This window comes from Phocoena sinus, chromosome 4 (assembly GCF_008692025.1).
Source record: "Phocoena sinus isolate mPhoSin1 chromosome 4, mPhoSin1.pri, whole genome shotgun sequence".
Classification (NCBI taxonomy): domain Eukaryota; kingdom Metazoa; phylum Chordata; class Mammalia; order Artiodactyla; family Phocoenidae; genus Phocoena; species Phocoena sinus.
In genome coordinates, this window is record NC_045766.1 from 86518997 (window position 1) to 86535863 (window position 16867).

Consider the following 16867-nt stretch of genomic DNA (forward strand, 5'->3'; position numbering starts at 1 on the left):
GACTTTAGTTTTTAGTACTTGGGAATTACAAATAATGCTGCCAAGAAGAATCTTGTGCATATACAGTTTGATATTGTTGGAAGGGAGCTTCAGGGCAAATTCCTGAAGAGGAATTGCTAAGTCAAAGGATAGACTAATATGTAGTTTTGTTTGATATTGTCAGTTCCTTTCCACAGTGGTTGTACCATTTTGCATTCCCTTCGGCAACATAGGAAAGTGCCTGTCTCCCCATAGCCTTGACAACAGAGCAAGCTGTCAGACTTCAAATTCTTGACAAGTGATTGGGGAAGAAATAATGTCTCAATGAATTTTAAATTTGCATTTCTTTTAATATGAATGAATTTGAAATTTTTTCAAGTGTTTAAGTGTTATTTTCAGATCTTTTTTGTGAATCACTGGTGTCATATCTTTGGCCCATTTTTCCACAGAATTTTTCAGCTTTTTTATCCTCAACATTTGTAAGTTCTTTATCAATTTGCAAATTCTTTATCACCCTTTATTCGTCATATATGTTGTGAATACTTTCACCTAGTTTATCACTTGCCTTTTCACTTTGCCTTTTTTTTTCCATGCAAATTGTTTTTATTTTTAAGTAGTCAGATTTATCCATCTTCCCTTTCATTACATCTGGATATATATATATGTATAGTTATAGTTGTAGTAATTGCCATTGTATGTATATAATTATAGTATAGTATATATTATGGCACATGTCTTTATGTATATATTCTATAGTATATGTGTGTATATATATAACTATATAGTTATAATATCTATACACTATAACAATAGTGTATATATGTATATAAATATAGTATAGCTATATATAAATAGATAGATATAGATATGCACACACATGTATATATGGAGCTAGGGAAATATCCCATTTTCTCGAGAGTTTTATTAGAAATGGGTGTTGAATTTTGCCAATGGCTTTTAAAGAATTTATGGAGATTAATCCTATACTTTTCCTCCTAAACTCTATTTATATGGTAAATTAATTTAAGAGATTTTTCTATTAGTAAGCCCTCCTTGCATTCCTGGTATAATCCTTAGGTAAGGTTTCAAGTTCCATCACTATGTCTTAGATGTCAAGGTCTCTACTGAAGTGCCTTTGCTCTATTGACGCCCTCTCTCTGAAGCCTTTTAAAAATATTTCTCACACTCTGTCCCCGAAATGATACCCTCTTCTTTATTCTTTTCACTTCTTTGTACATACTTTTATTTTCAGATGTATCACTCTGTACTGTATTTATTTGTTTAGAATCTGTTTCTCCCATTAAACTCTATACTCACTGAAGGCATGGAGTGATTCTAAGAACTTTTTTATATCAGTTTCTTGAGTGTGAACTCTACAGACCCTAAACTGGCCATTCAAAAGAGGTACACAGGGGACTTCCCTGGTGGTGCAGTGGTTAAGAATCTGCCTGCTAGTACAGGGGACACGGGTTCGATCCCTGTTCTGGGAAGATCCCACATGCTGCAGAGCAACTAAGCCCGTGCACCACAACTACTGAAGCCCGTGCGCCTAGAGCCGATGCTCCGCAACAAGAGAAGCCACGGCAATCAGAAGCCCACGCACAGCAACGAAGAGTAGCTTCTGCTTGCCGCAACTGGAGAAAGCCCACGCGCCGCAACGAAGACCAAATGCAGCCCCCCCCCAAAAAAAAATGAGGTACTCAGGAGCAGTGTTTGTCACACTTTTTCATTAACTAGCAGCAGAAATTAAAATAAATTCCTATTTATAATTATGTCAGGTTCAGATCTATTCGGCATTAAATCATGTCCATTTGAATCAGGGCAATGGCTTTATGTACAAGAAAAATCCAATGCAACCCAATTACTTATGAGAGTGGAATTATGCTGATCCCAAACCAGTGGTACAAAAACGGTTCTACCACAGATAAAATTCTCAAATCCCCACTTCTCTTCCCATTCAGCATTATCGTGTATTTATGTCTTCACAAGAGAAAGTGCAGAATAGAGAGGTTAACATTTTTTTTAAATAGATTTTATTTTTTAAGATAATTTTAGGTTCACAGCAAAATTGAGTGGAAAATACAGAATTCCCATATTCCCCCTGCCCCACCCCACAGTCTCCCTCACTATCAACATCCTGTTCTAGAGCAGTATGTTTGTTACAATCAAGGAACCTACACAGACATATTATTATTACCTGAAGTCCAAACTTTACATTAAGTTTCACCCTTGATGTACCTTTCATGGGTTTTGATAAATGTATAATGGCACGAATCTGCCATTATGGTATAATCAGTACAGTTTCACATGTCTAAGAAATGTTAACTCTCTACGTGGTTCTCAGGTCCACCATCAACTTTCTCTTCACAATTCACGTAACTGTTTTTCCGTCCACTCCACCCTGCCTTCCCAGCACCTCTGAGTATTTTCTAGCAATAGCTGAATGGCTTTAACACTGTGATCAGTTTAGTTTGGTGGTATGACTTTTTTGGACGGTAAATGGGGAGTCGTCTGACAGAACTCAGGGCAAATGCAGGCACATTCCTGTGGTTTACCAAGGGTAGCTGGATGCGGCCCCCTCCACGTTCTCTTCTTTATGTTGTGATCTTGGGTTTGTTACTCTTCCCCCTTGTTTTCCTCAGTATCCTTCCTTACAATCACAATCTCACAGAGCCTTTGAGCTAACATGAGGGATCTGAGTGAGCAAACCAGATAAAGAATGTAACCGAGGTTAGGAGGGTACAAAGATGTCGGTTGGGGAGAAAAATTTAGATTCTATTGTTCTCATTCCTTTGTTAATTTGCACCCAGCTAATGTCTAGACCCATCACAGAAGCACTAGACAGGGTTTAAGGGTAATTTCAAAAGTGTTCCTTGGTCCCGACCTTGCCTAAGTTCATATTTGCTTGCTCTCTGGTTACATCTTCCTGGCTGGAGCCTGCAGCCTTGCTAGTAGTCACAGAATCCAGGAAAAAAAAACCCTTTGCCAGAGCTGAGAAATAAAATGTTCTGTTCCCACCACTTCACCATGTGTTTCTGGCTGGAACTTCAGCTCATTTCTGCCAGTTAATGTCTTTTTCTCTCAAGAGGGTAACTTTCACTCACCATTTCAGCTGTCTCTGCTGGACACTCAAGCTTCAGCTGGTTGACATAGCCATGACTGCTGTTGTCAAAAACTCAGGCTATGTCTGTCATCCCTCAAAGAACAAAGTTTCTGTGTTTCTGCAGATTCAACCTTCAAGTTCAAGTTAAAGCCATTCTCCTAAATCAGGGTGCCAAGGGGGCTTCGAAAACCTCTCCTTCGAAAACCTCTCCCCTTCTTCAGAGCCTCTGAGACAATGTTCTTTCCACTATCTCTGGCCTTGGTTAGTTTCTTTAAACTTTCTTTCCAGCTTTTGATCTTGATTAGTTTCTTTTCTCTTTTCATTTCCTAGTCTTTGTTTTTTTTTTTTTTTTGCATACTTTTCTGGCCATCCCACCCCAGGGGCCAATTATTTCTGCTTTTCTTTGTTTTCTGTCAACAATTTTTGGAATATATTACCTGGGCATTTAAAAAAGTCAATATTTACTTAAGTGCACACAAAACAGCTCTTGTATATAGTAAAAGGAGACACCAAAGCAGTTAAATATCATGATATAATGGAGACTGATCACACTCTGGACTGGAAATCAGAGAGCTGGGTCATCATTTTGACCCTATCACTTCTAATTATGTAACCTTGGAAAGTCAATCTCACAGAGTCTCTAGCTCTTTATTTGTTATATGACCTCTAATGTCCATCATAATCAAATATTTTATGATTTTAAAGACTTACACTGCAAGGTTAATTTGGCCAAGCTGACCATATGTTCATCAGTTAAAACAAAACTTAAGCTTAATCAAGGGAAAGACTATTTTGATTGAATTAAGTTTGATTTTCTCTCTCACCCTAGGAACTTGCATAAGACCTAGATGTGCCTACCTCTTGACTTATGCATATAGGTTAACTTTTGCTACAACAATGCCGTGTAACTGTCACACCATTTAATAATGCACATTTGGTTAGGTTGGAGGTTGGTTGGTCTAAACTGGGCCTGGCTTGGGTGGTTCTGCTCTAATCCATGAGTCTCTCATCCTCTTCTTGGAGCCAGCAGTCTAGCCTAAAATGTTCTTCTTATGGTAATGGCAGAGAACAAGAGAGTGAGTACAACCATACAAAGACTTTCAAGTCTTGGATTAGTCAGGTCCATGGTATTTCATTGTACAAAGCGAATCATATGGCCAAGCCCAAAGTCAAGGGGTGCTCATGAGGCAGGTGGGCAAAGAAGTGAATATTTCTGAACAACAATGTTATATGACACACTGTGCTTTGGAAATGAGTGATGAAAATGCTTATATATGGCTTCTTCTCAGTGAAAATGAAGCCTATGATGAAGACATGCAGAAAGCTTAGGGATTAGAGTCCAGAGTTGCTGGTTTGAGACAGGCTCTATGAACTCACTTGCACACAATTTTAAGGTGCAGGTGAAAGTGTCATTTTAGTCAAATGAGAGAGGTTAAGATCATAACACTGCCTGAAAATCATCTAGAGTCCTTCTATTTTGCAGAAAATTCCTCTGAATCATGGAATGAGTATCCATCCATAAATGAGGATGGATACTCCATCTCTATTCAAGCTGGAGATGAATTTGCAAATGTTGACCAGAACTTATTTATAAAACCAGAAGAGGCCACTTCAAAGAGATGGCTAAGACTAAAACATCATGAGACACTTGCCATATGATAGATTGAACAATTACATGACGTATGTTGTACCGTACAACTGTCTATCCCTTTACCGAAACAATCTAGACATCCTCCAACTCGGCCACTTTTTACCCAATACTTCTACACATATTTATGTCTTCTAATGAGACAGTAAAACAAAACCAAATGGTTATCCTTTTGTTCATCCCATGTGCAGGAGCCCGGGCTGAGCATGACGGGAGGAAGAGTGAAGAAAGACTGGAACTGGGGTTCTTATGCAAGGTATTCTGTTTTCCTCCAGTGAAAATAAACTGAATTTCAGTACAAAGACTAATTGCACTTTCCCATTATTTGGAACTCTCGCTAGAACTTTCACATTTTCTTCTTCTTGTAATTTTCCTAGGGAATGCAACAAACCTCAGAGATTATCATAATTTTGGCAAATAGCTTAGAATGTTAGCAGATGCCCCAAAGAGAAGAAGATCTGGTATGGACATAAGCTTGAAACCCTTGTCATCCCCTCAAAGAATTAAAGTGAAACATAAAAACACTGCAAGTATTTTTTAATGACAGCAGCCTAATTTGCACTTCTTACATAAGCAAGAAAATCCCTTCAGATAGCATCAGGTGCTTCACATAGCCTCTCACTCTTGTTTAAATTTCCAGCATGTGCAGATGAAAGAGGGTGAGTTGCTGGGAAAACAGGTCATTCAATTCTGACATCCATTTCAACTGCAGTAGAGACTTGGCTAGAGGGTGATTATATTAATAAAGCACGATATCTATCTTTTCGATAGGATTCTAGCAGAGTTTTGCTTGTGTGGCAAAGTCTCAGAGGACTAGAGTGTCTCCAGCTCATGACAAGGCAGATCACCTCCAACGGACTCTTGAATGTAGGTGTACTTGATGGGAGGTGAGGCGGCTTGAAAGGTGGAGGTCTTTCCATGCTAGGAACAAAACATGGCTCCTTCAACGCTGAGAATGTCAGGGGGTGATGTATGTATGTATAATATATTTTTTAAAGTAGAAAACAGAGAAAGTGAAAGAGACATGCTTCCCTGGTTCTCTCAGATTTTTTTCCTGGCGTAACCTGCTTTTTAGTCCTGTTATGACAGTGCATTAATTAATATTTATGTGATACTTTATAATTTGTAAATCATTTTAATCACAGCATTATATAATTTGTATTTAGGAATTGAATATTATCGTCACCATTCCATAGATAAAACTGAGGCTCAGAGGTTTTAAGCAACTTGTTCAAAGGAACCAGACCAGTAATTCAAGCCTTTTAACCAGAACCTACACTCTCCATGGCAACTGCCTCCTAATGGAAGAAGTGTTTCTCTTATGTGGGTTAAAACATTCCTTCAGGGACAAAATTTTAAAATTCTGGGGCCAAAGATGGCAGCTTTTCTAATAGTCCCTTTGCCAACCTTATCCCCAACCTTCACCCACTCACTCACTGTGTGTATACTGTGGGGAAGGATGGAAGCGGGAAGTAAACTCTCCTGAGTCTCTGAGTTGATTGGTACTGGATGGACGATGCCCACATCCCTTCTGTTTGTTTTAGTGAATATTCTTAAAGTTGTCTTTGTATAAAGTACGTTCTATGTTAGCACAATTCATCTCTCTCTCTGAAGAGCCTCAAGCATAAAGGTGAGTGTGGCATTTAGCTGTACAAATGCTCCAGCTCTCTTGATATCAGGAAATAGAGGTATATCTGTGAGCAGATTTATGTCCGTGACTCAAATACTTCTACCCTTTGCCTATCAATCCATAGTACCTTAATTTCTCCAGAGAGAGGGAGAGATTGTTTTTCATCTCTATATAACACAGACATTTGAATGCAGAACAATAAAAAAAAATCAATTCATATTTTCAGGTTCCCATTTTCCCATTTTAATATAAAAATCCCAATGCCGGGGTCTTCCCTGGTGGCGCAGTGGTTGAGGGTCCGCCTGCCGATGCAGGGGACGCGGGTTCGTGACCCAGTCCGGGGGGATTCCGCATGCCGCGGAGCGGCTGGGGCCGTGGGCTATGGCCGCTGGGCCTGCGCGTCCGGGGCCTGTGCTCCGCAGCGGGAGGGGCCGCAGCAGTGAGGGGCCCATGTACCGCAAAAAAAAAAAAAACCCAACGCCTATTACCTGGTTCTCTGATGCTTTAATGGAGACAATATATATCAAAAGGTGGGCAAAATTCTAAGAAATTTGCACTTCTATCTTTTATGGGAAATTAAGAATTTCTCAAGGTCACGTGGTGGCCAAAGTGTAGTATTTGGACAAGAATCCAGAATTTCTGACTCTGTTTGGTGTTTTATTCACCACAAAACACTCCTTGCACATGGCTATAGAGTCTTCGAGGGTACTCTAAGTAGAAGGTAGAGTACATGGTCAATGTTATCTGAGACAGTAGTAGTAAAATACGTGGGAGATCAGCTCTATGTATTCTGAGGGTCTCCTCTAGGCATGGCCTAATCCAGACTGATCCAAAGTAGCCGAGTCAGAAAAGTGAGGCTTAACCTTCCATGTCATTTCAGAAAGATGAGTGGAGGGAGGAGAGTTTTGGAAAATATTTCAATAAGACAGAAAAGGGGTAACTCATTGCTTGCTTGCTTTTCCCCGTGGCAAAAAAGGAAAAGGGCAGTAAAAGCCCATTCTGCTGAAAAGCAGGTGGAAATTTCTTAAAATTACCTTTCTCACTCAATTTCTCACTTGAGCATCTAGGCCCAGCGGGGCCCAGGCAATTCAGAGATGCATGAAAATGAAAAAACTAATGAAGATTAAGAGAAAAATCAGTTTCAGTTCTCATTTCATGCGCACTGACTTGTTCCATCCAGTGAGTGCTCGAGCCTGAACAGGGAGAGGTGGGACGAAGTCAGAAGTTGTGCATCTAATCCCAACCGTGTGGTGCCGGGGAAGCTAGGTAGCCTCTCTGGGCTTCTCTGAGCCTTATTTCCTCAGTTAAATATGAGATAAATACTAGGAATGATATTTAAATTGCTGAGTGAATATTTTGTACTGAAAAAAGTATCTGTTCCTGCATATCTTAGTATTGGACTCACATTTCGTTTTGGTATTGCCACAATTTTCTCACTCCAAGACCAAACAGTACAAGGCAGGAAAAGAGCAAAGCTGCCACCGTCACTGGCCAGGACATTCCATCTTTGGGCTGATTAACCACAATACCTGAAAAGGGCATAAAGAGAGACGAACTTTAATGCCAAAGTTTGGCAACTGGAAAGCAGGATGAATTGAATTAATTTGCTTACCTGAAACACGTTTTCTCCAAAGGCCATGGGGTGTTCATTGATCACAGTCATGCTCTGGGACCATATCTATGCCTTGTTCTCATATCTCTTTTTGCATTTATACAATTGCTTTTTTTCACATGAATGTCTTTCTTGTTAGAATGTTCCAGAACTGACCTTTTCTTTATTTTTTGCATTTCCCCAAGACCCTGGACAATTCCTGGCACATGGTGCCCAGTGAAATGGTATTTGTAAGAATGACTAAATAAAACTGATCATCTGTAAATTTGTTTTCCAAATTCACTTCAGTAAAGAAAACTTTATATGTAGAAATATTGGTCTAGCTTTGGATTTTCTTATTCTTTAAGGAGTCATTAAATGCTTTATGGAATATTCATGTGTTAGGAGGAGGAGGAAAGAGTAAAAAGCATTATAACAATTCAAAGGCCTGAAAGTCCAAAGCCAAAAAGGCCAGAGGCAATATAAATATAATATTCAGGACTGTTTTACTTTTTCTCTAACATGAAGGAAAAATTAAGAAAACAAACTCTCTTAGGAAATAAGACTGTCTGGTTCTGCCTGGCAGAGAATAAAAGGGAATGTTTATAATTATATAGTTGCTTAATTTTTTCCTTTTTAAAAAGTGTTTTATGATCATGTTAAAGATTCAAATAGTACAGAAATACAAAACTACAATGAAAAGGAAGTATCCTTACTTCCTCAGAGGCCAGCTACCCACACTAGAGGCAATAACTTTTAATAGTTAATTATGTATCCTATCAGAAATTTTTTACTCATATATAAGCAAATATATGTACCATGAATATATATCCCTTCTTATTACAAACGGGGGCATACTGTACATACTGTTCTGTTCCTGGTTTCTTTCTCTTAAAAAATATTCTTGGAATACTTTTCGCAGAAGTGCATAGAGGTTTTCCTCATTCTACAATATTAAATTACTGGCTAGTTCCCCAATGTACGGATCTACCATAGTTTATTTAATTGGCCTCTTAATGTTAGATGGTTAAATTGTTTCCAGGCTTTTCTTATTTCTAACAACACTCCAGTGGAATTCCTAATACATTATAGGTAGATCATTAGCTCTTCAGATTACATAAATTCTTTGGGCAAAAAGTGCATTTTTGTAACAGAATTATCTGGATTGTTTTTGTTTTTTTCATCATTTTAACTAGATTATAAACTGATTGTAGGTGGAGACTAGTTTTTTAATTGTTTTGATTGCCTCAGATTTATTACACTGCTTTTCATAAAGCAAAGTTTCAAAAACTACAGGCCAAAACACTGGATTTCAAATATTAGTTACCAAATCTTTTCTATGTTTTACGTAGTTTGGATGGCGGCCACATGATGTCATGTTAACACTGGGTATCAGTGCTGAAGATTTTTCCTCTTACAACACGTATCCAGGGATTCAAGGTCTTCCTGATGCTCACGCTACTCTAGCCCTGTCAAAGCAGACACTGAGGGTACCCTGGAAGCTCACACAGTCCTAAAATACGTAACCATGTGGCTCATTGTATGCACAGGTGGCTAGAGAGTTCACAGTAGTTCAAACCACTGGAATATCACGATCACAAAAGAAATAATCTCACAAGAGGTCAATTTAGGACTACACAAAGTTCTGTTTTAGTAAAGTCAAGACTTACTAAGCTCTACACTGGTAATATGGTGGAATATAACATTTTACCTCCAAAGTTTTAGAGAAATGAAAGAACAAAACATTTTAAATAGGTCTTCTAATAGGTCTTCCATCAATGCTTACTAATTTTCTCCCAACCAAATATAGAAAATGAGACCACTGACTTCAGGAATGTCTTGGTGGAGAAGCCGAGCTCCAATCTTGCCCTGTCTCTCAATTAGGCAGTTCTTTAAGGCACCAATAGTGAAAGACGTTAGTAGGATGTCAGTTTGCAGCTCTGCTGCTATGTGGTGTGCAGGATGGATGATGCTCCAGTAACTGAGGACTGTATGACCCTCAATATGAAATAAACTGAGTCCCCAGGTGGAACGTTCACCAGTTAAGTGAATACCTTCTGAAGGGAAAGAGTTGATTATGGCTCTGAATTTACAATCAAGACCTGTGTTGGGAGGGTCCTAACTTTATTGAATACCATGACCTCTTATGATATAAAACAAGGGATTACATTTAACATTGACAAAATTTTATTAGTTGAATTATAGGAATACTCTTTTTTTTTTTTTTTTTTTTTTTTTTTGCGGTATGTGGGCCTCTCACCATCGTGGCCTCTCCCGTTGCGGAGCACAGGCTCTGGAGGCGCAGGCCCAGCCGCCGTGGCCCACGGGCCCAGCCACTCCACAGCATGCAGGATCCTCCCGGACCAGGGCACAAACCCGTGTCCCCTGCATCAGCAGGCGCCCCCCAACCACTGCGCCACCAGGGAAGCCCTATAGGAATACTCTTTGTTCCAACAATCAGACTATACTTTCACAGAACTGAAATGTTTCTCACTACTTTTTACCTGGCTCATTCTCATTCATTTTTATAGATTTTAATTTTAAATATATCCTCAGAGAATCCTTTCTTGTTCCCCAATTAAAATCAGAGCTTTCTGTTAGACTCTGGCAACACCTTGCACTACACCATAAGAGGTGTCACAAATAAATTTAATTGCATGATTATTTATTTACTAAATATCCTCTATAATAGATTATAATCTTCAGGAGGCAAGTGTTTTCAATGTATACCCAACAACTGGCACAGTACCTGACAAATGGCAGGTTCTCAGTAAATACTTGTTGAGTGAATAAAACATAAAATTTTTAAAAATGGTAAATGACGCACCAGTGATATGGATATGATTATTTTTAGTAGATCCATTGGCAGTTGTGGGAACTTCTGAAAATGCTCTGGCTGTGCTGGTGAAGGTGTCACCTAGGGATATAAAGGGGATATCTGATCTGATCCGAACGACGATCTCCACCTGGTCAAGAAGTGTAAAATTGTGATTGGACTTCACTTGCTATTAGCAAGGGCTCAATTTGAATGGCCTAAATGCTCCTAAAATATTATCTGTAAAGTTTACTAAGGAACAATTTATGCAGGACTGGTATTCTAGGATCTGTCTAACAGTTACCAAAGAGTGAAACTTCCTATTGGTTTAAAGAGAAAAAAGAGAAACAATACAGCACATAAAACAAAATAATATCTGCTAAAGAATCTCCATGAGAAGTGGTTATGGGAAAATGTCTGAAGTTGGTGTCATGGAAAGATGAAGCTTATCCATAGTAGCCCAGGTTATCAGAGGTCCAATGAATCAAAATACTGATTCTTCCCACTCTAATATGTTTGATAAGATCAATAAAAATTCCTTTGCAACATCTGAGTAGACAAATCCATGTCAACAAATCATTCCATTTTCAAATGGAAAACTAAAACTTAAAATGCACTTTAGTGGATTTATTTGGCCCCCAAATGCCATTATGTAGATTTCATTTTGAAATAAAATAGAGACAAATCTAAGACTTGGTCTCTGACTATCTTTTTTGAGTGACTGGGAAGAATTTTGGTTCCATCCATTGTCATTTTTATCATCACTGTCATTTTCATCAAGATGCACTTTTAAATACCTGAGATTGGCTTCGTTCTCATTTTTCCACCTCTGATCAAATAAAGCAGACCACAACCTTCCCTGACACTAAATTTTCCCTAAGTGCTCACCATGAAGTGTCGAACCTGCCGTTGAGGGGGATGAACTGTACGTTTCACTGGGCATCCATGAAGCTGCTAAAGGAAGAAGATAATGGAAAAGTTAATCTGTATAAGACTAATTATTTTATTGTCTCTTCTTGACCTTTAATTGAACCTAAAAATTCAGCACACATTAGAATGTCCCAAAATAAAGTGGGAGTTGAGGGAATGCTTGTGGTCCAGATGTTTCTAATAGGGAAGGTTTTGATCACAGCCATTTAAAGCAGGAAGAAGAAATGGAAGAAAACACTAGGAGAGGTTTTTCCAGCCCCAGAGAGTGTGTTGTGACTGTTCTCATGTCTATCCCACAGAGGAGCTAAAAGAATGAAAGCCCAGATGTGTTACAGTGGCCTTCAGTAAAGAAAAGATACCAATAGGACTTCCTTTTTTTTTTTAACATCTTTATTGGAGTATAATTGTTTTACAATGGTGTGTTAGTTTCTGCTTTATAACAAAGTGAATCAGTTATACATATACATATATCCCCATATCTCTTCCCTCTTGTGTCTCCCTCCCTCCCACCCTCCCTATCCCACCCCTCTAGGTGGTCACAAAGCACCAAGCTGATCTCCCTGTGCTATGCGGCTGCTTCCCACTAGCTATCTATTTTACATTTGGTAGTGTATATATGTCCATGCCACTCTCTTACTTCGTCCCAGCTTACCCTTCCCCCTCCCCATGTCCTCAGGTCCATTCTCTACAGCTGCATCTTTATTCCTGTCCTGCCCCTAGGTTCTTCAGACCACTTTTTTTTTTTTTAGATTCCATATATATGTGTTAGCATACGGTATTTGTTTTTCTCTTTCTGATTTACTTCACTCTGTATGACAGACTCTGGGTCCATCCACCTCGCTACAAATAGCTCAATTTTGTTTCTTTTTACGGCTGAGTAATATTCCATTGTATATATGTGCCACATCTTCTTTATCCATTCATCTGTTGATGGACCCTTAGGTTGCTTCCATGTCCTGGCTATCGTAAATAGTGCTGCAATGAATATTGTGGTACATGACTCTTTTTGAATTATGGTTTTCTCAGGGTATATGCCCAGTAGTGGGATTGCTGGGTCGTATGGTAGTTCTATTTTTAGTTTTTTAAGGAACCTCCATACTGTTCTCCATAGTGGCTGTATCAATTTACATTCCCATCAACAGTGCATGAGGGTTCACACCCTCTCCAGCATTTATTGTTTGTAGATTTTTTGATGATGGCCATTCTGACCAGTGTGAGATGATATCTCATTATAGTTTTGATTTGCATTTCTCTAATGATTAATGATGTTGAGTATTGTTTCATGTGTCTGTTGGCAATCTGTATATCTTCTTTGGAGAAATGTCTATTTAGGTCTTCTGCCCATTTTTGGATTGGTTTGTTTGTTTTTTTGATATTGAGCTGCATGAGCTGCTTGTAAATTTTGGAGATTAGTCCTTTGTCAGTTGCTTCATTTGCAAATATTTTCTCCCATTCTGAGGGTTGTCTTCTCATCTTGTTTATGGTCTCCTTTGCTGTGCAAAAGCTTTTAAGCTTCATCAGCTCCCATTTGTTTATTTTTGTTTTTATTTCCATTTCTCTAGTAGGTGGGTCAAAAAGTATCTTGCTGTGATTTATGTCATGGAGTGTTCTGCCTATGTTTTCCTCTAAGAGTTTGATACTGTCTGCCCTTACATTTAGGTGTATAATCCATTTTGAGTTTATTTTTGTGTATGGTGTTAGGGAGTGTTCTAATTTCATTCTTTACATGTAGCTGTCCAGTTTTCCCAGCACCACTTATTGAAGAGGCTGTCTTTTCTCTACTGTATATTCTTGCCTGCGTTATCGAAGATAGGTGACCATATGTGCGTGGGTTTATCTCTGGGCTTTCTATCCTGTTCCATTGATGTATATTTCTGTTTTTGTGCCAGTACCATACTGTCTTGATTACTGTAGCTTTGTAGTATAGTCTGAAGGGTAAGCTGACATTATTGTTTGACCATGAAAACTGAAGTGTCAACAGCGAATAATCAGACCCCTGTGGTTACAGGACTTTTTAGCTGCTGGGTGAGTCCTTTTGATACATTCAGAGGCAAACCTTCCCCTTGAGTGCATGGCAGCAAATTCCAGCAGCACATATGGCCTTTGAAATAGATATATCAACTCATTTTTTTAGCTCTCCAACTCTGGCAAGAAAGTTCCACTTCTTGGCAGACTCCACATATACTGTACCTGATAACATGCCTATAATGTAATGTAAAGTAAAATATCTGCAGTAGTATATGGTTATAGTCAGTAGAAAAACATTATGCCCATTTATTTAAAACATTAGTATACATGATTTTCCAAGCTGAATGCTTTCTTTTGTGTCAAGACCAAAACAATAAGCAAAACCAAAATAAAATAAAACAAACATTAAAACCCCCCTTAGCCTGACCCTTTCTTGGTTTCTCTCTAGATGCCAGTGGCAGTTACAGCTGCCGACAAAGGTATGTTACTAGGCCCTTTGGAAGAGCTGAAAGTCACTGCTTTCTGGGGATTGCTCACAGGACAGTCTGTGACAGCTGCTCCACTTGGGGTCACCCCCCAGGTTAGGGTGATTTTGTATATAGCTATTTTGAGTTTGTCTAGGTCAGGGAGATGTTCTTATCTTCAGTATAGTTCTATGACCCTGTATATGTGATCTTGATCCTTTTTGTTCTAGATAGGATGCCAAGGTCTATAGATGACAATGGACTAGGTACTTTTTTAATGCCAATTTTTAATGTTTAAGCCATTAAGCCAGGAGTTTGATTGACAAAGAGCAAAACCAACTAAAAAGAAATTGAAGCCAGGCCTGGATTTAGGTAAAATTATGAAGAAGGCAGTTTGTTCTGGATAACCTTACAGATTTTTTGCCCAATGTGGTGTCCCCTTTACTTCCTACTTTTAGGGCGTGATGCCTTTATTTCTTATGTCTTCAAAGTCTGTTTGCAAGAAAGGATATGATAAATTAGTTTATGCTAAGATATGAATGGTTTAACAAGTGCTATCACCTTGAGAGAAATGGGTATTTAAAAATAGATGTTCTATTTTATGTTTATTATCAGCGAGTCAATATAGAACACTTGTAATGATCAGTTACATGTGGATACCAACTGTTTTTTCATTAACTACAGAGCGCCAGTCTTTTCTGGTCAATTTTGATTTTCTCCAAACAAGAAAACCAAACATAATACAATTTCAGGAGATGGTAATACCATCAGCATGATCCATCCAAATTGCAAAACTGGCAATACTTAACTTAAAATCATGTAAATTATTTGACCATTTCATAAAATTTCTTGTTGGCCTTCTGAAAACTTTTCAAGTATAAAAAGATCTCAAAATATGTGTGATAAAATTGAATTACAAAATCCACTTTGGAAAACTAGGGAGTTATTTTTCTGATTTTGGCTTTAAGATTTTTCAAAATCTGTTAAAAAGAAATAAAGAGGAAAGTGTGTTGAGAGAGGCGAAGAAAAAGAAGCTTCCAGCTGATAGACTTAACATGTCTGAAAATATTTCAGTAATGTAAAGGAAAAACTTCAAAAGCAAGAATATATTACAATTAAGAGCGTTTCAGCAAGATTAAGAGATGGGCAGTTCTTGTATTAACTGCTCCCATAGGAGAGAGGTCTTCCTGAAGAATACCAGTGTATAGAATCCTCAGTAAGGTAGAGCTGGCTATCTCCAGTGATTTATCTTTCACTAAAACAATACTTTTTCTAAAAGCTCACCCACTCCATCATTTAGATATCCAGTTTTTAGGATGTGTTAAACACTGGCTATTCCATCTGCCATTCTTAAGTCTCCCTGGGAGTCTCTCAGCAGAGTTAAATTATTATTGTCCTTTAATTGATTGAAATATTCTGTGTTCTTCAAGGTATCATCATGTTTTTTAAATATATAGGTTAATTCTCCTTTAAATTCTTTGAGAACACATTTTCATCAAAATCCATGAATGAACACTACTTTGACATTTGGATGACAAACACCAGCTTGATGGATAACATCCTTAAGTACATCACCATTATTGGTCGAAAATATGAACATAGGGATATGGTGTAGTTAGAGTTTCTCAAATATATTCTTATATCCCTCCTTTAGCATAACATCAGTTTCTTCCACAATTCCTTTAAATTTATCTTTTGATAAAGATTATTTGACAAGGAGACTCTGTGAACTTAGCATACCATTCTACCACAAAAGGGTACTTTTATGATAAAAACAAGATCACTTTGATAGCATTGTCTTTTTCCTTGAGTTGCAATAACTTTTTTTTTTTTTTTTTTTTTGCGGTACGCGGGCCTCTCACTGTTGTGGCCTCTCCCGTTGCAGAGCACAGGCTCCGGACGCACAGGCCCAGCGGCCATGGCTCACGGGCCCAGCCGCTCTGCGGCATGTGGGATCCTCCCGGACCGGGGCACGAACCCACGTCCCCTGCAGCGGCAGGCGGACTCTCAACCACTGCGCCACCAGGGAAGCCCAGAGTTGCAATAACATTTTTTGACATTCATTTGTAACCAGCTTACAGTTCTCAATAATATTATGACATGTTAGGCATCTTTCCCTTTGTAGGAAAATCCTTACTGTCATATAAAAGTCCATAATTATCTGGTTTGGCAGCTCCTCTTTTGACAATATCACAGGTAATTTCTGGTACTCTTATACGGTTCTTGAGGCAAACTGAACTTTTCTAAAATTCTGGCATGATTTTTACATGTACAGACTTTATATTGAGTAACCAATCTTCCTTAAGACACTCTGAGTTCTGCCCTTAATTTTGTCCTAGAACAAAGGCATAGGGTGGCAAGCAATAGTCATAGATGCAGGGCTTGGACACAGAGATGTCACTGATCTTGGTCTTCTGCCCCAACTTTTCCTTCAAGGGGAATATATACCGGGTCAGCATCACCTCTTCCATCAGGATGCAAATACTGGCACCAGCTACTGTGTCCATTCTTGCCATGATCACTTAATCCATAAATGGGACCCCCTTATGCTCTTCCTAACAAAGATGACATTTACGAGCTTTGGAAGTGTGGGGCTTGTGTACTAACTGTGAAGAACATGGAGCCCCCAGAAATTGGTATTTTAACAGAGGATCGAATTTTAAATCAGAGGACTAAATCTTTAATTTGAGGCTGACCTAATGAGGAATTAGGTGACAGAATGGGAGCAGAACAGTGTTT

The 16867-nt window shown here is 38.6% G+C and overlaps 1 protein-coding gene and 1 pseudogene across 1 annotated transcript in view; both read right to left on the reverse strand.

The window, feature by feature from the left end:
* Positions 1-5543: 5543 nt before the first annotated feature.
* The window catches only part of CD96 (CD96 molecule), a 92876-nt gene continuing 81552 nt past the window's right edge, over positions 5544-16867 (reverse strand). The window contains 5 exon segments of the mRNA XM_032629416.1: positions 5544-5620; positions 5623-5651; positions 7766-7889; positions 10779-10868; positions 11655-11720. Of these exon segments, the coding sequence (XP_032485307.1) occupies positions 5544-5620; positions 5623-5651; positions 7766-7889; positions 10779-10868; positions 11655-11720 (386 nt within the window).
* Positions 15244-16659, reverse strand: LOC116753123 (annotated as a pseudogene).